This window comes from Phaseolus vulgaris, chromosome 8 (assembly GCF_000499845.2).
Source record: "Phaseolus vulgaris cultivar G19833 chromosome 8, P. vulgaris v2.0, whole genome shotgun sequence".
Lineage (NCBI taxonomy): Eukaryota > Viridiplantae > Streptophyta > Magnoliopsida > Fabales > Fabaceae > Phaseolus > Phaseolus vulgaris.
This window is the reverse complement of record NC_023752.2, coordinates 5,005,146-5,028,748: the sequence shown is the minus strand read 5'-3', so window position 1 is coordinate 5,028,748 and position 23,603 is coordinate 5,005,146. Positions and strand designations below refer to the sequence as shown.

The 23,603-nt window shown below is 30.7% G+C and overlaps 4 protein-coding genes across 4 annotated transcripts; 1 reads left to right on the top strand and 3 right to left on the bottom strand.

Moving 5' to 3' along the window:
• Window positions 1-3,211: 3,211 nt before the first annotated feature.
• On the bottom strand, window positions 3,212-4,063 carry LOC137826222 (uncharacterized protein At4g13230-like). Its single transcript, XM_068632109.1, has 3 exons — window positions 3,904-4,063; window positions 3,675-3,794; window positions 3,212-3,587 (listed from the first exon to the last, which is right to left on the bottom strand). The coding sequence occupies exons 1-3, from the start codon at window positions 4,021-4,023 to the stop codon at window positions 3,372-3,374; spliced, it is 456 nt and encodes a 151-aa protein (XP_068488210.1). The 5' UTR covers window positions 4,024-4,063; the 3' UTR covers window positions 3,212-3,371.
• A 5,107-nt stretch (window positions 4,064-9,170) lies between these two features.
• Window positions 9,171-10,443, bottom strand: LOC137826822 (probable UDP-arabinopyranose mutase 5). Its single transcript, XM_068632962.1, has one exon. It carries the CDS (start codon window positions 10,441-10,443, stop codon window positions 9,391-9,393), a length of 1,053 nt encoding a protein of 350 aa, XP_068489063.1. The 3' UTR covers window positions 9,171-9,390.
• Window positions 9,171-11,795, bottom strand: LOC137826823 (uncharacterized). Its single transcript, XM_068632963.1, has 3 exons — window positions 11,579-11,795; window positions 10,636-10,765; window positions 9,171-10,541 (listed from the first exon to the last, which is right to left on the bottom strand). Exons 1-3 carry the CDS (start codon window positions 11,696-11,698, stop codon window positions 10,522-10,524), a joined length of 270 nt encoding a protein of 89 aa, XP_068489064.1. The 5' UTR covers window positions 11,699-11,795; the 3' UTR covers window positions 9,171-10,521.
• Window positions 11,796-14,833: 3,038 nt separating this feature from the next.
• Window positions 14,834-22,761, top strand: LOC137825675 (ALBINO3-like protein 2, chloroplastic). The gene is made up of 14 exons (XM_068631407.1): window positions 14,834-15,306; window positions 15,423-15,529; window positions 16,226-16,353; window positions 17,554-17,625; window positions 18,625-18,726; window positions 19,576-19,635; window positions 19,872-19,937; window positions 20,378-20,425; window positions 20,523-20,762; window positions 20,862-20,917; window positions 21,048-21,165; window positions 21,364-21,453; window positions 22,253-22,362; window positions 22,466-22,761. Exons 1-14 carry the CDS (start codon window positions 14,945-14,947, stop codon window positions 22,614-22,616), a joined length of 1,710 nt encoding a protein of 569 aa, XP_068487508.1. The 5' UTR covers window positions 14,834-14,944; the 3' UTR covers window positions 22,617-22,761.
• Window positions 22,762-23,603: the final 842 nt, after the last annotated feature.

Here is a 23,603-nt window from a genome sequence, read left to right as displayed (position 1 = left end):
AAATATTACATTAATTGAAGGAATTTTTTATGAGCTAAATATATATGTTACATTAATTATAAAATTAAGAAAAACAATTACTCTTCTGATGGTATAAAAAAAGATAAGAAAAGTTGTTAAAGTGGTCTTTGATTAAATCGAATAATGTATGCAAGAAACAATTGAATATAGTCTTATAAAAAGTATAAAAAAATATCTTATAATTAGAATTAATTAGAGAGAAAAGAGTCTTGGTACATACAGAAACAACAAATTATTGAAATTCAGTGAAAATTCACATATTTTTCGCATAGATTATAACAATATAATTTTAATACCGAAACTCACTGAATATGATTCAACTTCTTCACAATTGATCAACCCCTGAATTTAATTTGATTTTAGTTCTATGTAAATTAACAAATTGTGTTACACTCCTACCTTCACTCTTAAAATAAATAAACAAAATAATTACCAAAATAAATTTAATTCAAAATATAAAAACAAAAAATAAAAATTATATACGCAAGTTTAATTTTTTTAGAAAATAAACATACTATATTTAATTTTTTAGAAAAAACTAAAACACTGAATCGTATACTTAAACCTGATTTATATATCCAAAATAAAAGAAAAAATTAAGGTCAGAGGTGATAATAATACAACTTCAAAGTAAAAATATTATTCTCTTATACTACTTTTATATATATAACAAGATGATAAATCCCTATATACTGTTTATAATTTTGTGAGATTTTTTTCTATAGATATTTTATGAAATATTGCAAAAAAATTCCATAAATGTAAAAAAAAAAAATCGTTAAAAGAAAATGTTGATAAAGTGCATGATGAGTATACTATAATTGTCCACGTTGATACGTGGAATTATCACTAAAGAGGATTGGTTCGTGTGATTCTGCCATGGATATGGTGAGACTGACATTTATGATGCTTCATTCTTTATCTCTATTGCTTTTCATTTTCATCTCCTTTTCTATCTCTCTTTTACTTTTTCTCAGTCTTATTATTGCACTTTCTTCATTTTAATTCTTTCTCCATATTTTTTTATGATCTTCATGGATTTTCATTGAATTATCATACATGTTTCTAAATATCGAATTATAAATCTGAGTTTCAGAAAATCCATAAACATGTTATTTTAAAATTTAAAATTAAAAAAAAATGTAATGATCTCTTTAAGAATTTGTTCATAACTTGTTAGTATTATTTTGTCCATAATTTATTTTAAAAGTCCAATAATAATTATGACTATAGTATCACAATAGTATTAATATTTAGCAAATTTAGTTAATTGGAGATTTAAGGTGCACTAAATATTAAAAAAATCAATTTAATTTATAATATATAAGTGACAACAAACTTTATTTTTCGAGAATAAATGAAGATAAATTAAGTTTAAATTTTCTTCTTAATTAATAAGATCTTAAAGTCTATTATAGTGAAATTTATTGAACTTATCATAACACTCGTTATTTGATCATTCATAAATATATAGTTTTACATACAAAACCTACATGTCTCAACATGAGTATAAATATTAAAGATCTTATATCGACTAAAAATAAGATGAATTTATAATATAAAGTAGAGATAAACCTAATTTTAGAAGTTGATAATGAGTTAAGTTTAAAGTTACTTCCTAATACACTTATATTAATTTTTTTTATTTTTTTTATTATAATTAAATTGACCTCTATTATTCATTATTTGAAAATACAATCGATGAGTTGCAAAAAAAATTTAGTAAGAGCACCATCATATAAAGTTGAGATGTTTGTATATTTGAAAGGTGTATACTTTCACAATCGTTTTCTTTTTTTGGACTTTTACTTAACATGCATAATTAAGACATTGGTTTTAGAACATATTTTATAACTTTTTGAGTAATTTACTTTATTTAGAAATATTTTTAGTATTTTTTCATTTTAATATTGATATTTTCGAAACAAATATTTTCCCGAGACTTCTAATCAATAAAATGTAAAATAAAAATAGTATTAAAAAATATAAAAAAAATACTATGTTTTAAAAATGAATAACGATGAAGTAAAATGAAATTGGAATAAATATAATACAAAAATCAAAGTTAAATTTTAATACTGCCCATGGGAAAGATTATGTATTTTGCAAGCCTTTCAAATGCTTTGATTCCATCCAAACAAACTAATCAAATCGTTCTTTGGATTGAATAATACAGTTTTTATTTTTATTTTATTGAGAAAAAAATAATTAAATAAATGAATATAAAATATTTAAAGAATGTTTTAATAGTTTTGTAGCTACTAATTGAGTTTGTTTCTCTAGTTTAATAGTTTTTTCTAGTTCATTTTAATGTTGTTGAGTTAGTTATAAATTATTGCCTAGTTATTATTAGGTCTTGAATCCCAACTTGAACATGTTGAGTTCATTATTTTTCATTATAGTTTGTCAAATAAGGAAATCCTTCAAAATACCTTTATCACCAACTATTTTTTTTATTAATCAAATGCAAGAGTAAACTTTGGGTATGAAATCATTAAAAATGATTATTTGTATAGTTAATAGATCCCCTTAGGCTGTGATTCTTAAATTATTTTTAGAAATATTAAAAATCAACTAAATATATTAAATTGCACTAGTAACTTAAAAAGTTTTTTTTTATATTTTCAGCTTAGGTTAATGGACATAACTTCAATTTATTAAAAAATATTCATTTTAAAGTAAATAATTTAATAACATTTGTTAAATGTTATAAAATGTGTACATTAGTAACATTTTTATAATGTTGTCTCTATAAAAGAATATTCTTAAAAAAATTTAGTAACATTTTTAAAATATAACTTTTTATTGAGAAAAGGTTATTAAAAATTTGTAGTAATATTTTTTTAATGTTTTTTTTATTTGAAAATGTTACTATTAAATTTTAGTAATATTTTAAAAGTGTTATATTTTATGAAAAATAGTTATTAATTTTTTTTACTAATATTCATATAAATTTATATAAATATTTTCATTAATATATATAAATGTTAATTAGTAAAAGTCATTACTAACGTATTAACATAGTGTACTAATAATGCCTTGACACTGATACACATTAAAAACACACTCTTAACAAACAATTAAATTAATATTTTAATTTTTCATCTAAAATATTATAATAGTATTACAAAAGGTTTGATGAATAGTGTTATTTACTGTGTGCAGTGTTAACAAAACTTTTTCCATAATATACTTATGAAACGCTTAAGTATTTATTGATTTCATATGAATGGCATGTGGGAAGAGACACATCAATCTTCTCCATATTTGATGCCATGCAGAACAAAAAGAAACTACAAAATTATTGTTAATAAGTGGGAAAACATGAAATACTATGGTGATGAAAAATATCAGTTCTTTGAGTTCATGTTGTTCTTCACTGCTTCAGCATTTTCTTTGACATATTCAGCTGATTCTTGAGACTTTGCTACCACAGTGTCTTTAGCCCTATTGGCTGTGTTCTTAGTGGAATCCCATGCATCTTGCATTGTCTGCTTTGCCCTCTCTGCCATGTTTTGAGCATTTGCTGACACCTGATTCGCCATCTGGTCTGTCTTGTGACTCACCTGTTTCAACAATATCATCAACTTTTGCTTAATCACTTTCATTGATTTAATATATATATAAGTCACTGCTAAGTATTAAAATGTTACATGTTGTGCTGTGGTGAAAGCCTTGTCTTGAGTTGATTCATTCAAACTGTTATTCACTGTTTCACCAGCTCCTTGTTTGGTTCCTTCAACTGCTGCTGAGCCTTCTGGTGAAGATGGTACCTACAAACCAAGATATAGAATTATTGTTCATAGCAACTATGATTCAACTTTCTTTTCCCATTTTCCTGCAACAATATCATAGAAACAAAAGTTGAAGTGAAGTGTTTACTTGAATTGATCTAGGGGTGGTGGCTGCGAAGAATCTGGGGTTCCAGGCACGAGCCCTAGCAATGATTGCTCCAGCATGGCCAAACTTTGGGAGGGATGTGACTAGGGTGAAGCTTGCCATTGTCTATGTTCTTTGATTTCTTCTGTTTGTTATGTGTTAGGGAATTGTGTATGATTTGTTGCATTGAAGGTCACTGTGTATAGGTATATATAGTGCTTCTCAGAGGTTTGTTTGATCGTGTGGCAAGAGTTATTCACGTCCACTAGTGGTAGAAAAAAGAGATCCACAATGCTACTGAACGGTGTAAAAGACCCAGGATCTTAGGACTTTTGTGGCCTTAGAAAAATAGGCTCAATGTTGAGATTCAAATTTAGACTTTGTATTCTTTTTTTTAATACATGGTATTTGTTTCAATTTTGATTCTATTGTTCTTGATTAAAGCTAGGGTTTTCATAAGCACTTATCTCACGAGGTTATTGTTCTACCACTTCTTCACCAACTCAACTTGTTTTTATGTATGTTTTTAGCTATGGTATATGTAAGTTTGTCACACATCTGATTTTCAAAAAAAAAAAAATCATGAAATAAAAACCAATTTTAGATATAAAAAATAATTCGTTGTTATAATGACTAAATTAGATACTATTTTATAAACTAAAAAAAATTACTTTTTAAATTAGTTTTTATTAATATTAAATAGTTTCGAAATTGATATATAATTAGCTACCAATGTTTTAACTACCAATTATTTAGATTCTAAATTTAGTAGCAAAGATTTTGGTAGTTAATTAGATAGCAATTTAGAAACCATTTAACAATAATAGAAACCAATTTAAAAACCAAAAAATTGTTATTCGTCTCTAATTTAGTCACTGTAGCAACTAATTATTTTTTATCTCTAAAAATTGGTTTCTATTTCATGATTTTCTTGTTAATGTTTGTTTAGTTGGGATAGGAGTTTTTTTTTTGGAAAGATGTTATTTTTTTTAGGATTATGATTTTTTTATATATATAAATTGAAATATATCTTAAATACTTCAATTAATAAGTTTTTTTTTTATAAATGATACCATTTTTTTTTAAGATTGATTCACTATGTTGACATTGATTTTTTTTTGTTTTTTGAAAACAGGTCTTGTGATTTCCAACTACTACCTATAAAAACTTGGAATTTATTATTTGTTTTAGTTTTGATATTCCACTTAGAAAAGAAAATACTAAGACGAAGAGACAAAAAAGACTCTATGCTAAATTTAATTCTTAATATCACTTATAACATGTTGAAGAGAAAGGCTAGGTATATTAGTCTTACTTGTCACAAATGAAAAAAAAAACAAAAAACTATTAATTAATCGATACAATTTATAGGTAATATTATTATTGTTATCCAATTTGGAGTTATTACCTTGTGACTCTCATTTAGTTCTACAATATATAATCATTAGAAGGATATATATAATTGACATTGAAAGAAAATAAAATTTTAATACTAGTTATAAACTTAATCAATGTATAAAGTAAGTTTATTTTTTATTCAGTCTATTTTGGAGAATTCACAATTTCATAAAATTTAAAAATAGGTAAAATAATAATATAATTTAAAATTTAAGATGCATATAAAAAAATAGTTCCATTATTCACAAATTTGAAAGAAACATAATTTGGTAATGTGTTTATCTATTTTTAATTTTTAAGAATTTTATTTATTTTTTATTTCTAACATATTTTATTGCCTTCATCCAAAATTATTTATTCTTTTTAAATACTTATAAATTAAGTTATGAGTATAATATAATATATATACCTGTAAAGTGATAAGGTAATAATAATAATAATAATTTTTTTAATTTAAAGAAATTGTGATGTTGTCCATAACTATTGTTTTTACATGGTCTTAGAAATAATAAACTTTTTCTCCTTCAATCGGTTTCTCATCTTCTCATCTTCTCAATGATTACTTGGACTTTCGATTACTGGATCAACTAGTTTTGATTTTTTGTTATGTGGACTAGAACTTGTTTTTGGCTATTGGATGTGAACCATCACTCAAGTATTGGATTTGGTTTAACTCTCGACTTCTAAGTCCAGGATCACTCTCGGATGAGTGTGTGTACCTGCAAGGACTCTAATGATAAAGTCAAAATCAATTTACTCAATTATAAGATAAAAACACTCAACTTTTCAGTTAAACAGATCACCTATTTATAACGGTTGTTGTTAGACTTTAACTTGATTGAGTTTTTACTTTTCACACCTTGACGTTACTAAATATATTTTAGTGTTTCAGACTTATTTGTTGGACTTTGATACAATGTTATTTTATTCTATTATTTATTTGTATTGTTTTAATTTTTAATATGCTGACGATCTTTGGAGCTCTCCTTATCAGTACAACTATTTTTATTTAGTAGTATACTTTTTTAACTTTATATATTTTTTATATTAAAAACTAACTGTATAGAGTATATTTTTTTGTTAAAACACGTTGTCTGACAAGGTATTCTCCCTTGGTACTCAAATGTTCTAGTGAAACTTTTATCATTTTACTCATAAGTTGCCTTCCAATTCACATATCTTAAAATAATTGTGTGAAATTTAAGGATAGAAAGGAGTAAGGTGAAAACTTTCAAACATCATAGAATACATAATCTAATGATTTTTATGTTGTGACCTTAAGTTCGTTGAGATAACATCATTAAGATCAATCACTACATTCAAGATATTCCATTTTGAAACTCGAAACTCTGTCACTAGTTTTGTCCTTAAGAAAGAAATATGTATATAAATTGTCATTACCCTTAACTCCTAGGTGATGTAAGACTATTGAACGTACTAGAACAAACACACAGTCGAGAACTAAGGGAACGAGTTTTCAATTCCCATAGTCGGTATCAATGTTTCAACCTCTAGTCTATTGAGATAACATCACTAGGATCAATCATTGCATCAAAGATATTGTTCTCTTTGAAATTTGAAGTTTCATCACGATTTTGTCCTTAAAAGACATCTCAGTGAATTAAAAGAAAAAAAAAATATAAACTGTTATTATCCTTGACTCCTAAGTGATGTAAGATTATTAAGCGTATCAAACATCTCCATTATAAATTCTTCAATTTGAGAGATTTCAAAAATATCACTCACTTTATTGTCTCATGCTTATGTTTTATAATAAAAATGATAAAAAAAAAATCAATGATACTAGTCCAACTTCATTGAGAAATTCTAGAAAGAAAATTCCAAAAATTGTTCAACTTTCTTCTCTTAATCTTTAAACATGCAAATTGCATTTATCCAACTTTCATCTTATTTTCAAATAGTTAGTAAAGCTTTTCTTATGCATGTACATCTCACTTTGAGAGATGTTGTCATAACTCATTTACAAACACAAATTTTATATTAGATTAATAATATGCATTAAAGTTATACTTCTTATTTCTATAAAATTTTGATACTATTTCACAATGATAACATGACATGAGAGTGGTTAGATTAATTCACCACAATTAAGACATTCAAAGAAACAAAACTAAATGAACATAAAGAAGAATTTTATGAAAATATAGTAGGAGATCTGATGTGACATATTAATTGAGTAAAAAAAAATATTTCCAAACTATTGAATTAGACAACTCTAGATTCAATAAAATGATTAATATATATTACATAAATTATTACTCGTTGTATTAAGTCTCAAATTTTAACATTAATCATTGTATTAAGTCTCACACTTTAACGAAATAAATAAGTTAATAATTTTTAATGAAATTTCAACAAAGTCTCTTCTTTGTTATTGTACAAACCAAATATAACAAGAGAGACAACAAACAATTCCAATCTCAAGTCCAAACAAATTCTCAATCAAAGTATGAATTAAGTCATTATAATAATTCAAATAAACTCAACGCAAATGTGTTTAATTTGAATTTGTTAAGATATAAAATCATGTTTTAAAAGATAATTAATTTAAAAAGACAATTATGGCGCATGAAATTAGAAAATGTTTTTATTTGACCTTCTTCTTGATGAATCCAAACTTAAAATACAAAACTAATTTAAATGGACCATTAATTTTGCTTAAAAATGAAATGTAATTAATTTTATTTTCATATTATTTATTACACGTGTTGTAAGATATTTATAAGTATTACGATAGATAGATCAAAATTTAAAATGGACAATTAATTTTAAATCGATAACTAATTTGATTGAAATAGTCAACAAAATTGAAGCAAGCAACAAAAATTGTTAGATTTCCTTATAATAGTATTTTGAATGAAAATTGATTATCTTTCTTTTAATTCACTCAAAATTAACGTTTTTGTCCAATTAAATAACTCTGATAATTAGGTAGTCACATCTTGTATATATTTTCATATAATTATGTCATATATACTTTTAGTAAGAAAAAAAATAGTGACTATTTAAAAAAAAATAAAATATATATATATATATATATATAATTTGATATGGGGTTCAGTGTTATTATTGGAGCATATTTCAATCTACTGATTTATGAAGGGGTCATTTTCTCAAACCAAATTTGACTAAAACCTAGTATTACAACTTAAGACTTAACCTAATAGCTGTGAATCTATCATATCCCCTTTGTCGAGTCATAGCTAAGATGGTGTATGTATAAATTGAAAACAATAATAAGAACTAGCTATTCAGATAGAATTGATCTCAAACCTAAACAATTATAAGAATCAAGTTATTGGTCTTTCATGATGTGTTGGTTTGCAGAAGCAATTCGAACCATGTTCTAAGGAAAAGAAACTTTCCTTGTTAGTGACAACCGAGGACAAATAAGAATCTTGGTATTGGTCTCAAAATATAATATTCGCTTGAAGAAGCAATTCGAATAATGTTCTTAAATCTGTTTCCATGTCATTGGTGATTGCATTTGTTTGTGAACATCTAAGCATGTATTCTCTCTTGTAAGAGAGGTTATATAGAAACAAAGAAAATAGCAGGAGTTCTGTTCAAAGTATTGAATATTGTAACTCATGATTTGATGATCTTGATTTTGATCAAGACTGCCACAAGAGAGTTGATAACACTCTGTATGTGATTATCACACGTGTGAAAGGATAAAGGAGGTGATAAACTTTCTGATTATCATTCAAAGTTGCATGAACAAAACAAAGACTTCCTATGTATATGATAGGAAGCAAAAGAAAGAAATCAGTAAACCAATTGATATAACATCATATCAGTAAAACAGAAAACCAGAAACAAGTAAACTAGAAAATTAACACAAAGAGCAGTTATTTATAAAGCAAGACAAAGCATTTATTCAATTGTCACAAAGCCCATAAGTAGTATCATCATTTTATTCAGCCTTTAGTCTATCTGTGTCAGGTAAAATGTAAGCTAAGTTCACAACAAACCGGAAAAAAGAAGACATATATAAATTAGTGAAACAAAATAAAGAAATATAGAAGCCACCCAACCGAGGGAACGTCACTCTTACAAGGGTCCTCAAGTTCAGGAGCTTGAAGAAGATGCAACTGTCTTCCAGAGCGTGACCCAGTCTACCATGGCTTCAGCAGCCTGAGAAAACATAGGATCAACCTTCCCTAGTTGTTCCTTCACTGTTTTGGCCATCTCAACCACACAATCCTCTGCTGTAGTTGCTGACTGTGGCAACTTCAATGACTGAAAGAAAGGAACAACATCCTCCATCAATTTCACCCCTTCCCACTCTTTCTTCAAGCTCTCAACTGCATCACCCCTTTCTGTTCTCCAAACATAGGGTAACCCACTTTTCACACCAAGGCCAAGGTGGTCACATATGACTTTCACACACATTCCACACCATATGTCTTCCGCAGTTTCCCACCTGAATTTCCCTTCCCCAGACAGCCTCAATGCTGGGCCTATTGCTGGACCGATAGCTTCGCGGTTAAAGGCAATATTGATTCCACTCACAGGCACCAAGGCTCTAGCAGGAACAGTCAAAACTGCATCTACATATCGCAAATTCCTCTGCGCTGGCTTCAGAGCTTGTGTTGGAGCATCAAGGTCGGCCAGATTGAGCCATAACCCACATGAGAGAGCACAAGTAACCCCTTCTCGCAGGCTAAATGGGTAGCCACGAACAAAATCTGCACCCTTCCGGAATGGATCATATAGTGTATTGAAGAAGAAAGGGGTGGCAGGAGTCTGGAGGTTCGTAACATGCTGAGCCACAGCATCCACCAAAAACCCCGCATTATCTTTTGCAGGAACACAATCATCATCAATACAGACAACATACTTTTTCCGTGAAACTAGAAAGCCAAAATATCTACAAGAGTAGCCACTGAAGCGAATAGAAGAGGAAGAACCCACCGCTCGCTCAATATCAGCCTTTTCATACACATCCACACTGAATCCTTCAGGAATTTTTAGTTGTTCTTTGAGATCAGGATCTTTTACTATTATCAGGTGAAAGCGGGAGAAAATTGGCCTCCATTCATTCATAAAAGCTGTGAGGTCAGGGTGCAGTGCACCAATCACAATGTCCACTTCATTATCTTTGATAACTGCTTGAGACATCTTGCACGGTACAGAATACAGACTATCTCACAAACTAAAAGTCTTGTTTGACCTCCTTAACTGCGAATAATTTAACCTTTAGAATCTCTCAGAACACCCTGTACTTAGAGATATTCAAATGTCAGAAAAGAATCATTTGTCACTACATCAATAGCTACTGTACGTATTGCATAAAATCTTAAACTAACTCACTTGTGGGAAGCACAGGGGTCAGATCATGTTGGATATTGAGTGCCTTAACAAGGGAGATGACTTCATCCTTACCAGTTGCTATGAACAGTCTCAGAACTTTCTCAGTCAGTTTCCCAGCTCTTAATATTCTCTGTCCATGAAAAACCACAAATAATAAGGATGCTGAATGACAGTGAAATAAAATAGCTTCAGGTTTCATCCAAAGGCCATAATATATATAGACAACAAAAGGACTGAAACTAGATCCACAACAATATTTGACATTTCCAGATTCCCATCCTGATTATGAAACAGTTGTTTGACCCAGCTACATTTGCAGCAACAGGGAAAAAGAAATTTCAAACGTGATACCCTACAAGAAAGCAGAAAGTGAAGGAAAATCTTACCCTAGGGATAACCGCCCCCAAAACAGAAATACAAGAAAACATAATCATCAATTCAATCCCAATCCCTAACAGTCATAAACGATATTTGTTTCATAATTTGCTTAACACAAGTCCTCGGAACTTTCAAAAAAGCACAAAACCAGTACCCAGTCCTTCCATCAACCACATTAGAATTAAAATTCCACTTTGATAATTCGCACAAAACAGAACAGCATGAACCAACTAAATACGTTACACGAATCAAAACTATAATTCTGATGGGACAACATTCCTTAAAGAAGTACATCAAAAGTTTTGTTTTTTGAAAAATGACAAGAAAACAGAAGCAAAGAGCATGCAGCTGAATAACATTCCTTCCCTCATTCAACAACGAGGCAAGATTTAATTTTTACGGAAGATCTAAAGAAGGGGCATTGATTAAAACAAAAGGGGAGGTGGCAATGAAGAAAAAAATGAAAAAAGGGCACGAAAGTGGAACCTTGGTTAACTAGGAAGTAGGAGTAGGAGGCATGAGAAAAAGCGAGAAAGCGAGAGAGAGATGATAAGAAGAAAAGTACCAGGAAGAGGTCGAGGAGGATGTGATCAGGGATTGAGGAGAGATCGTAGATGTCGGATAGATTAAGGACGGCTGAGTCAATGGTGAGAGATAAGAGCGATGGCGGTGGTTTTGTTCTCATTCATTCGAAAGTAATAATTAAAAATAAACGGTGGTGGATGGCTACAATTATCGGTGTGAGAGAGAGAGAAAAAATGGTGATTAAAGAAATGGTCGCAACAAGGAAGCAAGAGAAAGAAGAGAAGGAAGAACGATCCAAGAATCTCTGTGCTGTCTCCGTCCTCTCTGCAACAACACAAATTTCAAAATACAACTTTATTATTAATAATAACATTATATCATCATCAATTTTAAATATTATTTAATTATCAACATAAAAAAAATACTTAATATATAACGTGATTTTTTTAAATAAAAATTATTAAATATAACAATTGTTATTATTATTTAATGATAATAAATAATAATGGTAATTAAAAAAACGCCTGCTACAATTTCGGTTTTTCTCTTCACATGCTTTCTAAATTCAACGCGTGTCTTTCGTACGTGTCATGTGCATCGTATCTTTTAAAAAATCAGAGACTTGCGTGACTTCCGTCTTCGGCCTGCTTTTTAAACTAACTACACAAAGGGATTTTTTTTTTCTAGTAATTTTTATTTAATTTTTTGGTTTGTTGTAATTATTTTAGGAGTGTAGAAATAGAAAATATTATAATATTTTATTGGAATAAAAAATAAAATTAATGTATAAGAAATGCATATAATATTTTTCTAACAATTATAGAAATCAGTGTATGGATAAAAAGAATATCATGTACAAATTTAAAAAACTTGTGCGTGAGAGATAGAGGCTTGGTGACTAAGCAAGAAATTTGGAAGGTCAATGATCTTGTATATTTATTTAATTAAATTAAATTGGAAGCCTATGGACCAATGAGTCACACTAACAATAGGAAAAAAAATATAATATGAAGAATTAAAAATGAAACAAAATTAATAAAGAGTAAAATTAAAGCATTTCTATTCTTTAAGACAAAAAAACAATTAAATCCATCATAATTTAAATATCTTTTATCAAATAAAGTATATATTTGAATAGAGAATAGTTATGATACAACATGTTTCTTTTATCCGACACCCATAATAATATTGAAGGATATGAATACAAACATTATAGAAAAATGATATTATTAATTGTGTCTTCTCTAATTTTTAGTTGTTTTTGTTTATAAGATGAATAACCTTTATTTTATTTTTGTCTGTTATGATTTTGTATTTATTAATTGATTATTTTTTTCTTTAATTAGACTTAGAATGAGTATACACCTTATATATATTTATTATATATATTTAGACTATTCGTTTTGATTTCAATATAATAAAATATATATTCATTTTTATATCATTTGTTTTTCTTATATTTTTTTTTTCATCTTTGTTCTTTTTTGTCTGTTATATTTTATAATAGAATAAGAGACAAATTGAGATTTTATAAAATAAATACTAAAAAATAATAATACCTTGTTTATATTGTTAATTAACAACATATTTGGCCTATTTTAATGCTTTTTAAATTTTACATATTTTGAATAAGAAAATGTAAAAAGATTAAAAATGATAAATATAAAAGTGTAATGAGAAAATATTAAAGAAATTATAAAATATTGGATAGAGGTTTATTGCAATATCCCATCTACTAAAGCTAACAAATACAGATAAAGATAAAGATAAAATCTTAAACTTGTAAATTAGTTTCGTGACTTAAATCTTCGAGGTTTACGTGAGCTTAAGTATCAAATTAAGATAAGGAAGGTTATATGATAGATTTGGCTTGTCTTGAAGAAGTTTTAGGAGGTCTTGTGTCTTTTTAAGAATTTCTTGAAAGGTTTGTAAGAGATAGGAAGTGAAAGCTTGGTTTTTTAATAATTAGTTTCTTAGTAGGTTTTCTTTAGAATTTCGGTAAACTATTTAGTGAGTTTTGTTTGATGGATAAAATTTTAGAAGTTGTAATTATAGATTAAGTTTTTATAGTTTTCTATTTAAGTAGAGGCTTAAAAATTTGTCTTCAGTAAAGCAATTACCTTTGTTCACTTAAGGAGAAACTTAAACAATTCTCTTTAGTAAAACAATCACATTGGTTTACATGAGTGAAGTGAAAGTTAAAGGAGTCCAAAAATCTAGAAAAAAAAAACAAATTTACTCATTTCATAAAAGAAAAATGAGCAAGAAGTAGGACACCTTAGAGTCGAGACGATAGAAATAAAGACACATGAAAAAAATACTTATAATGATCTAGTCAAAGTCGAAGCACAAACACGTTTCAACAAGGAGTCTCTTATTGTCAACCACACCGTTGAGAATAAGGATTGAGAAGAAGAAAATAAGAAGTTGCATAAGATCGAGAATGTGATAAAATCAGAACTAGCAAAAAACTTTTGACGAGGGATTTCAAGCGATGGTGGAACAAACTCAAGTAATCGTCAACTACGTGATCGTGGAAGAAAATTATTATTATTTTGTTATTTTTTTTATTAAATATAATTTGTGGTATTGTGCACTTACTTGACTCTTAATTAACTATTGTTTGTTTTACACAATTTGTTCCTCTCTTTTGAAGTTCATTTTATGGCTTAAGCAAAAATAAACACAAGATGCACATTGTTCAATAACGAGACATGACTTGTAGAAATAATTGAAAAACTTACATCATAAAGTAAATTATGTAAACCAATAAGTGATTGACTTATCATAATCAAAGAATCTAAATAAAAAATGAGTAAAGTATTTTGTAATCAAGTGGTAACTTATTATATGTGCATGGTGTGTTTATGTTGTTTAAAACTCCTTGAAAAAACTAGACGCGGAAGTCTAGCATGCATGTTCGAGCATAAATTCATAATGAGATGTACAAACCTCATATGCATGCTCGAACCTAAAGTCGTAATGAGGTGTATAAACCTCACGTTCTTGTCTCTACCTAAAGCCATAATAAGGTGTACAAGTCTTGTGTGTATGTTCCGACCTAAAACTATAATGAGGTGTATAAACCTCTCATATCAGTTTAAACTTAAACCATAATTAGGTGTGCAATTACCTAATAAATATATAAAATAAATGAATAATCAATCGATTATAAGTATATAAAGTAAATTATTTATTTAAATAAAAATGAATTATAGTTCTCTTCATGACATATGCTAAATTAGTCCAATTTTAGAATATTGATAATTCAATTAGAGAGTGTGTTGAGTGTTCAGTCAATGTAACTAAAATTTACACATTATAATCGCTTCCTTGATTTCTCGGAACTGAATTTTGTAGCAACCAGGTTACACGATAGTCCTCGCTGTGCTCCCTTCAGCCGCCGATGGCCACCGCGGCGGTGCTCTTTTCTCGCCTCCGCCAAGCGCGTTCATCATCCTCCCTCTCCCTCCTATCTCTGCCACGCCTTCTATCCTCTCAGCTCCCTTCTCCACTCCCCGCTCCCGCCTTATCTCCCTTTCCAACCCTTGCCTTTCTCGACGCTTTCCACTCGCGCGCTTTCTCTACTCGCTCTTCCGATGACCGCGAATTGGAGTCGAACTCGTTCGGTGTCGACTCGCCGGTTAACTCCGAGCTTCTGAAAGCGATCGCCGATACCAGTGGCGGCGATCAAGACGACGCCGTTTTCCCCGTTCGTGAGCTGATTTCGATGCTCGACTCGTTCCACGAGCTTTCTGGATTTCCCTGGTAAGCTTCTAGGTCTCTTCTTTCTTGTTGCTAATGCATTACTTAACACTTGTTTATCTGTTCAGTTTTGGACTCTGAACCGAAACGTTTGTGTTAATCCAGTTGTTGAATTTCAGGTGGTTAACTATATTTTCTTCTACTCTAGCTCTCAGAATTGCTATTCTTTTTCCTCTGGTCTCAACACTACACAAGCTGAAAACGATTGGCGAGTTTTTTCCTAAATGTGAGTATCATATGCCTTACTCGGATTAGTTCATAGCGTGTTTTGGTAGTATGTTTAATTTGGATAGTTTTACTAATTATTCAATTTTAATTGGAAGCAAAAACTTAAAAAATAAATGAATAAACTGGTTCTGCTAGGTTAATCCATCTGTGTCTTGTTTGGAAGATATGATGCAGCTGTAGCTGATCATTATCACTTCTTTCATCTTTGTTGTTGAATAAAGCCGTTGGGCGCTTCAAATGTTTGTTTAGAAATTAGAATTAGGTTATTAGTATTTTGTTAGTTTTGACTGTTCCCATTGGATGCTTGTTTGCTTGGTTATCTTATACAAGTTACACTCGTGTAACACTATTTTCTAATCTAGCTTTGATTATAGTTATTGAAATGTCTTTTTTCTTCATTTCTGTTGCACTGGATCACTTTTTATCCTACCTTTTGCTACCACTGTGTGCAAATGTTGTGTAATGGGCATATGGATTGTGTTTTTGCTCTTGTAAGCCTGTTTGTTTATGCATCATTTCATTTTGTTGTGTATCTAACTGTTCTTTATCTTTAAAGTGTTTTTTTTTTTTTTGTGATTGGAAAATGGGAGTAGATACTTCCTTATAATTTTACGTGTAAAAGATATCTTTTTTCCTTTTCTCCACTTCTAGTTCATGTACTTAAATTGTTATTAATATTTTTCAATTCTTAAAGTGCCTCCTCCATTCCCGCCACCTTTCTCAGGAAAGAGTTATATTCGTCAGTTTCTATTCTTCCGGAAGAAGAGAAAAGCAATCGGATGCCCCTCTTATGTGTGGCCGCTGGTACCATTCATTGTACAGGTGATATATCTAGCTTCATGGGGGAACATTGCTTATGACTCCTACAGCAAATGTGTTTGCCTTCTTCTCCCCAAATTATCTTTTACTAATAATATCACAGCCAAAAGCAACCACCTAAGAAAGCTGTTTGTGATACGGATGAAAGAAATTCACATGTTGTGTGATGAGTTGTGTGGGAAAACCTCACTTTGTGCCAGTCAAAATGTAATGCTAGCTAATTAAAGGATGTCTAAAATCTGAGAAGGAAAAGAAAGCAGCCACTCCTCCCGAGCAGAATATTTTTTTGAGTAAATCTTTAGGGTTCAATTACAAATTAAAAATTTCTTCATGACTTATGACAGAGCTTTGGTTTTTGTTTCCATTTTGAGAAAGTTACGGAGGTATATGGTGTTGTTAGAATTTATTACTTACTATTCCTGAAGACTTTGGCATTACCTTATGACATAGGTTTACAGCTTAAACCGAAGAAAATTAGTGAGTAACTGAGTTCAAGCTTTTCAATAAGACTTTTGATGCTTCTTTCTTTATATTTGAGCTTGTTTTCACCTTCCTAAATATCAGAGGGAGCATCCACGAGTTGCTGGAATCTGAAACCTGTCAAAGAGGTTCATTTGATCTAAAAGGAATTATGTTTAGTAATTAATATCATAACTGAATTAATTAACTGTTAGCTTTTATTTTGTGGTAAAAAAAAGCTTGATTGGAGGGGAAGCTGCCCCATTCCAAGGACAGGCCATACTGAACCTGCCTGGAAAATTACAGTCTGTTGGACAAACCCTCATTGGCAACTGTTAGTTAACTTTTGTGTATAAGGAAAATATTTCCTTTTATTTCATTCAATTCCTGTTAACAGAACAGGGAAGGGACAAACTGATAGATAAGGTAGCAGCATGGACACATAATATTGTCTAAAGGATTCAATGATCAAGAAGACTGAAGAGACAATCTTTAACTGTCCTTTGCTCCAGATAATTGCATAAACTGCACACTGCTACTGAGTTTTTGTCTCCCTCTGTTAGTGTTAAGTGAATTTCAGATAAGTGTCTCCCTCTGTAAAGAAAGTGGTGGAAACTAATTTGACTTGTTTATAATCAGCAATCAGGATAAGCCAAATATGGAAGGAAAAAGTAACATGATCGTAGCAATGCTTCACAAACTTTCCATTGTAATTTTGACTTTTGGTCTTCTATTTTTCTACAGGTTCCGTGCTTTTTCCTGTGGATGATTAGCATAAGGAAGATGTCACTGAATGGTCACCCTGGTTTTGATTGTGTAATGCACCAACTTATTAAAAGGCTGTTTGGACGTTGTGTTTGTGCTTTATGTATCTTCATATTTTCTAAACATAATTTCCATGGACGTCATTCCATGAACGAATAGAACTACATTATGAGAATATATCTCACATTAAGATCTGGTTCAATTGGATACAAAGGATTAGAATGATAACAGTTAGCTGTAATGATGTCATCTAAGTTATGGACTTAACATTTGGAAAATTTATTGCTGTAGTGAAGCTATATCATAATGTTAGAATGTATGAAATTATTTTATCCTATCTTAGATATTCCTCTTAGATTAGTTTTCCGTTTCCTTTTTCTCTCTAGGATTTGTTGCCATATTTCCTAATGATTTATTCCCCTCATTTCTTAGGATTATGTTAGGCTTTGAGCACAAGAGTAGAGCCCAACCCACAGACTAGTCCATTAGGTGGGAGCCCCAAGGCTTAAGTACCACATCAAGTAGCTTATCCTACATAATGTGGGACTCATAACATTGTCACTCCCTTTAAGGGCCGATAGTTCACTCTATCGATACTGACCTAGTGGTAGCTCTTTTCTCTTTGAGACCGACTTCGCTCATTTATTAGTATTAATTTGCACCTTAATTCAGCCTTTAGATAGCCCTTTCTGTAATCCAACTATCAATGAAAACACCAAATGTTAGGACTTAGGCACAAAAAAAAGAGTCTAACTCAAAAGACTAGTCCATTTAAGTGGTAGAGCCTCAGTGCTCAATTACATCATCAATTAGTTTATCCTACTCAATGTGAGACCTCTAACAGATTATGATTAACATAAATAAGATGACATACTCTTGGTTTTATGAACAAATCAATTGTAATATATTTAACCTAATATCAATTTAATTTCACTCATCCTCTCTCTGTTCCTAAAATCTTCTAATTTCAACAGAAGTGTTGAGTGTTGTTCCTGTTGCACGCAGAAAGTCATACTTGCTGAACATTTAAACTTGTTAAATATGTTGCAGGGTGGTGCTTTATGGTTCCAAAATTTAACTGAACTCTCTCATGGTTATTCGGGGTTCATCTTTCCTTCTCTGATTGCTGGTTTGCACTACATGAATGTTCAGGTAATGGAGTATGAATCCATATATATAAGGGATATAACCTGAAAATCATGTTTCTAGTTACCTTGTGTTGTCTTACCCCCATGTTTGTGCCAATGTAGAGTGATTCTTTTTAACAAGACACAGATTTTGTTTTATTAGATAGATGAATCACATTGTATCATTCTGTTGTGGCAGAAACCCTCTTAGTAAGGGTTGGATGCAGTTGATTTTAGTGTCTAAATTAGATATTTTGGGCCGGTTGATATAACAAAGGTTGACCTACCAAAACCAAAGTGGCTGGCAAAGTTGATGGATCCAAATCAACTGGTTAATGGCAAATGATTTATCGAGTCACAATCTGATAATGATCGTTGGCGTACTGACTCTGTTATCTTCTTATAATAATGAATCAAACTTTAACTTTTTATATCATTGATTAAACAAGCTACATTGCCTGGCTTTATGGTGTTAACAATAAAATAACATAACATAAAGTATAGTAGGTTAATAACTAAGGTCGTTTGGCTTTTGATAGTGTTTTCTCTTTTCACTTTAATTACAGAAAAACCTTATTTTCTATACAATTTTTTGGAAAGAAACAAAATAAAAACTAAGTGGTGATTTTGTAACTAAAATGAAACAGAAAAATGAAAGCAGAAACAATTTTTTAAACTAGACAGTCCCAAATATTTCATGTGCTAAGACATAGTCAGATCATAGACTAATGTATAGTAGGATGGATTTCGTGCTTTCTGTTTGGCACTTGTTTGGTGTATACTTTTTGTACCATAATTCTCTCTTTCGTTTTGCAAGAGGCCAGGATGAGTCAGGCATAGAATGTGTACTAATTTGTGTTAATTGATTTATCAGATATCCTTTGGGAAACCTGTAGTTGCAGAGACAAGGAGTATTTTTGACTTATTAGCCAAAGTGAGTATAGCTTCTCTGTACTTCTAATGACTTACTATTGTATTGCATGTTCTTGAGAAAAACTGGTGGGGATATTTATTGTTATACATTTCCTGTTATATTATATGAACTGCTCATTTCATTTTACTAACCGTTTAAGAACATTGTTTATATGTTGCAACATAAGGGAATTTATTCTAGTAACTGCATTGAAATAAAGTAAACCCATTGTTAACTGTGGGATGCTTTTGTTGCAGTATTATAAGCGATACTTGGACTTTCTAACAGTGCCTTTAGCTTTTGTGGGCTTTTGCATTCCTCAGGTAACTTTAATCCTTGAGTGTTGTGTGTTGTAGACTTTAGTTCTGATAAAAGTAAAAGAAAAATACAGAAGTCACTGTATTTTTATGAATAAAACTGCACTCTTGATGTATCTTCTTTCTAAATGACATGACATGGAAGATATCTTTAGACACTGGAGGTGTGATTGCTGAAAATTGATGAAACCTATGATTTATTTTTGTATATGTTGTGGTCACAGTTTCTGAACTCACATTAGTAGGTTAATTTCCCTGGTCAAAGATAAGCCAGAACTTTCAGTTATAATTTTTAGTAATAATTATCTAAGAGATTAGTAAGTATCACTTCACTGCTGCATTCCTATTGCATGTCTCATTTTCCGTGCCAACTATATTTTATGGTAAACTTATTCTTTCTCATATTGAAGGCTGTAATAACATTCTACACTAATATACTCTCGCAGGGGAGCCAGTTCTATTGGGTTACCAATAGTTCATTTACCCTCATTCAGGTAAGTAGAAACACCTTGTGCATCTTTAGTCTATTTTAGTTTGAACCACTATTGTACTAACTCATAAAGTTGATCCAACAAACAATAAACTTTGCAGCAAATAGCCCTGAGACATCCTGCTGTCCTTACAATGTTGGGGTTACGAGACAAGAATAGTCAAAAGGTAGCCACTGAGAAAATTGGTGCTTCAAAAACAGCTCCTTCACCAAGGTTACAAGATAATATTCCAACAGAAGCTATTAAGGAAGCTGTTTCTCCAGAAAAAGGTCCTCTGAGTTCAACTGAAAAGTGGCGTAGAATACCTATAGAAGAGATGTCCCCTAAAGAACTGACTGCTGTGAGTGAATAGGAACATGAGAATATATGACGTGTGATATATCATTAAAATCAGATTGGCATTTAGAATGTGATTATTTTATGGTTTGATTGTTTACAGCTTGCAGTCTCATTTCTTTCCAGTAATGATAAAGAAAGTGCAATTCCCTTACTAAAGTAAGTTTTTTTTTTTTTTTTTCATTTTTAGTTTCTTCAGAGTTAGGGAGGAAAAATTGGACAGTAGACCCTTTATATTTTTAAGTTTTATCTGTGGTTGACAACGGATTGCATTGAGTTGCGTGTACAGACTAGCTCTTGATAAGGACCCTGAATATGTTCGAGCTTTAGTTCTGATGGGACGGACTCTATTGCTGAAGCATGTAAATGAGGAGGCTATTGAGTACTTCGAGCGTGCAATTTGGAAAGTATGAAACTCATAGTTGCTTCCATGTTGTTTTTCATTTGTTATACTGGTTTTATCTACTATGTCAAATACCTGTCCTCTGAATTATTATGTCTTGCATTGATTTTTTTTTTTCATTTTTATTGCTACCAGAATTTTTTTGTCTCATTTCACTAAGTTTGTGCCTTCAAACCCTAATTATTTTCTGATTTTTCATTAGCTTTCTTTTGCTGGATATCCAACTGATGCGGAAGAACTGGATCTTTTGATTCTTTCATCCCAGTGGGCTGGAGTTGCTTGTGAACGACAGGTTAAACACATACTACAATTTGTTCTCCGAGCAAACTTTTGTTTGAACAGGATTTTGGATATATGTTGAAAAACGGTTTGGATATGCATTTGATAGAGGAATATTTAGACATCTTGTGCGTGTCTTGCATGCCCAACCCCAATCCTGATTATCTTGTTACCTGAGTGAAAATTGTACCTCAATTCCTCCTAAAGAAAAGATTCTGTAAGTTGGTTTGTGTTTTAGAAATAGTTGGTGTCTGACTTGAGCGGAACTACAAGAACAGTGATATTTTGCGGAATTGAATGTCGAGCGATAAAAAGCTAACAAAAGGATAAACTCTGTAGCTGAGATGGGAATGCTGCTTTGTAGAGTGAACATACCAGAAGAGATAGGATAAGAATTGAATGCACTAGGGAAATAATTGTTGTAGCACCTGTTGTTAAAATGACTTGTGTGGAAAATACCTGAAGTCGGTAGAGGCAGCGAGAGACTGAGAAAAGTTGTAGGAAAACAATTAAGAAGGATCTAGAAATCAATAATTTATCCAATGTTTCACGTACACTGTGCGTGTACCAGGTTAAATACTACCTGTGAGGAATTGGAGGCGCGTATTGCTTTTGAATTGGGATATTTGGGTATTTCTCCTCCCTACAACGATTGGGGTATTTGATTGTTGTTTTGGTGTTGACCTGGCCGACTAACTGTCAGGCTATATCTAACTATTGGCAGGCAATAAGCCTGAGAATTTTTAGAAGCTTCTAGATTTTCAATAGGATTCGCTGTGATATTCATTTTTCTTCAATTTACCGTACTTCAGGGTAAGAGGGACGAAGGACGGGCACACTTTGAAAGAATAGCAAATATGGAGGAGCCAGAAGATCCTACAAGCAAAGGCTATTATTTTGATGGGTTACTGTTGCTTGCCAGGTACAATTTAGGTTAACTACCTTAGTTTTTTAGTGATGAAATTTCCTCTTCTAACACTGCTATTTGCATCTTGCTCATTGGATTTGATTTGTTGGGTATGTAGCACTCTTTTTGATGCGGGACAAAAGGCCGAAGCTGCGAAATACCTACGTCTTGTTGTTGTTCATAAACCTGCTTATAAAAGATTCTTGGATCAGTGTGAACAAGATAATGATATTGCGAGTGATCTTGCCCGTAGCAGGAGAGATTACTAATTTCAAAATTTTATTCTGACGTCTGTATTTATTAAATGTCAGAACAATAAAGATTTACCTGTCAGTTGCCATGTTGGTTTACAATTTTGAATTGATATTCTTTTATTACACAATTATTTATAGAAAATTTGTTTCTTCATTTAAAGAGCAATGCGTCACATTAGTCCTATCCTTCATAGTCCTTATAGTTTTTAAAAATTCAAATTTAGTCCTTGAAATTATGAGCGAACAGCTACTTAATTCTTGATGTTACTAAGTGGTGGTAATCTGAGAATTTAAAATTATAACAAAGAAGGATTCGAAGATGTCCAATTGAGAAGTAATATTATTCCAGCAATATATCAACCATCATACAAGTTCTGATGGTTCTGATAATGGGAACTTAGCCAACATATTAAGAAGCAGTGGTGATTCACCTGCACTAATGGTTGAATCCAAGTTGGGAGGCTTTAGTGGCAGTCATGAGTAAGCCAAGCTTTCCAAGAACCAAACATTTATAGCATAAACATGCTCTTCGGTGTTATGGTCCTCCATGCTACATATAGAGCAGACCTTCCCCCTTTAGTTTCGGTTCATTAAGTTTGTGTCAAACCAAATGGTGGTTCTTTCTCATCACCTTCAATTGTTCATCTTTGATTTTGTTTTCATTCTTGATTTGGAATGTTGGGCGGTTCTTATTTTGTTGCTTCTTTACCCTTGATTTCTGTATCATTGTTAATGTACTTTATTTGGACATCTCAAGTATAAATTTATTTTACAAAGTTGAGTTATACTTGAATTTATTTCTTACTTCTTACGAGATCCTTGAATTTATTTCTTACTTCTTACGAGATCCTCAATTTATGTTTGAGATTATATATATGGGGATGAAAAAAATTTGTAAAATTTCAAAATGTTTAACTGAAAAGTATTTTTTTAAAAAGTAGTAAAATGAAAATATTTTATAAGTTCTCTTATATTGTAAGTTTTAAGAAAAATTTAAAAAAA

Coding starts and splice junctions, on each gene's coding strand:
- LOC137826222 (XM_068632109.1), bottom strand. CDS start 4,023: ATGGCAAGCTTCACCCTAGTCACATCCCTCCCAAAGTTTGGCCATGCT. Junction 3,795..3,903: donor CCACCCCTAGATCAATTCAA/GTAAACACTTCA, acceptor CTTGGTTTGTAG/GTACCATCTTCACCAGAAGG. Junction 3,588..3,674: donor CTTTCACCACAGCACAACAT/GTAACATTTTAA, acceptor TTGTTGAAACAG/GTGAGTCACAAGACAGACCA.
- LOC137826822 (XM_068632962.1), bottom strand. CDS start 10,443: ATGTCTCAAGCAGTTATCAAAGATAATGAAGTGGACATTGTGATTGGT.
- LOC137826823 (XM_068632963.1), bottom strand. CDS start 11,698: ATGAGAACAAAACCACCGCCATCGCTCTTATCTCTCACCATTGACTCA. Junction 10,766..11,578: donor TCCTCCTCGACCTCTTCCTG/GTACTTTTCTTC, acceptor TTTCATGGACAG/AGAATATTAAGAGCTGGGAA. Junction 10,542..10,635: donor GACCCCTGTGCTTCCCACAA/GTGAGTTAGTTT, acceptor CTCTAAGTACAG/GGTGTTCTGAGAGATTCTAA.
- LOC137825675 (XM_068631407.1), top strand. CDS start 14,945: ATGGCCACCGCGGCGGTGCTCTTTTCTCGCCTCCGCCAAGCGCGTTCA. Junction 16,354..17,553: donor TGGTACCATTCATTGTACAG/GTGATATATCTA, acceptor ATTTTTCTACAG/GTTCCGTGCTTTTTCCTGTG. Junction 20,763..20,861: donor CCCCTAAAGAACTGACTGCT/GTGAGTGAATAG, acceptor GATTGTTTACAG/CTTGCAGTCTCATTTCTTTC.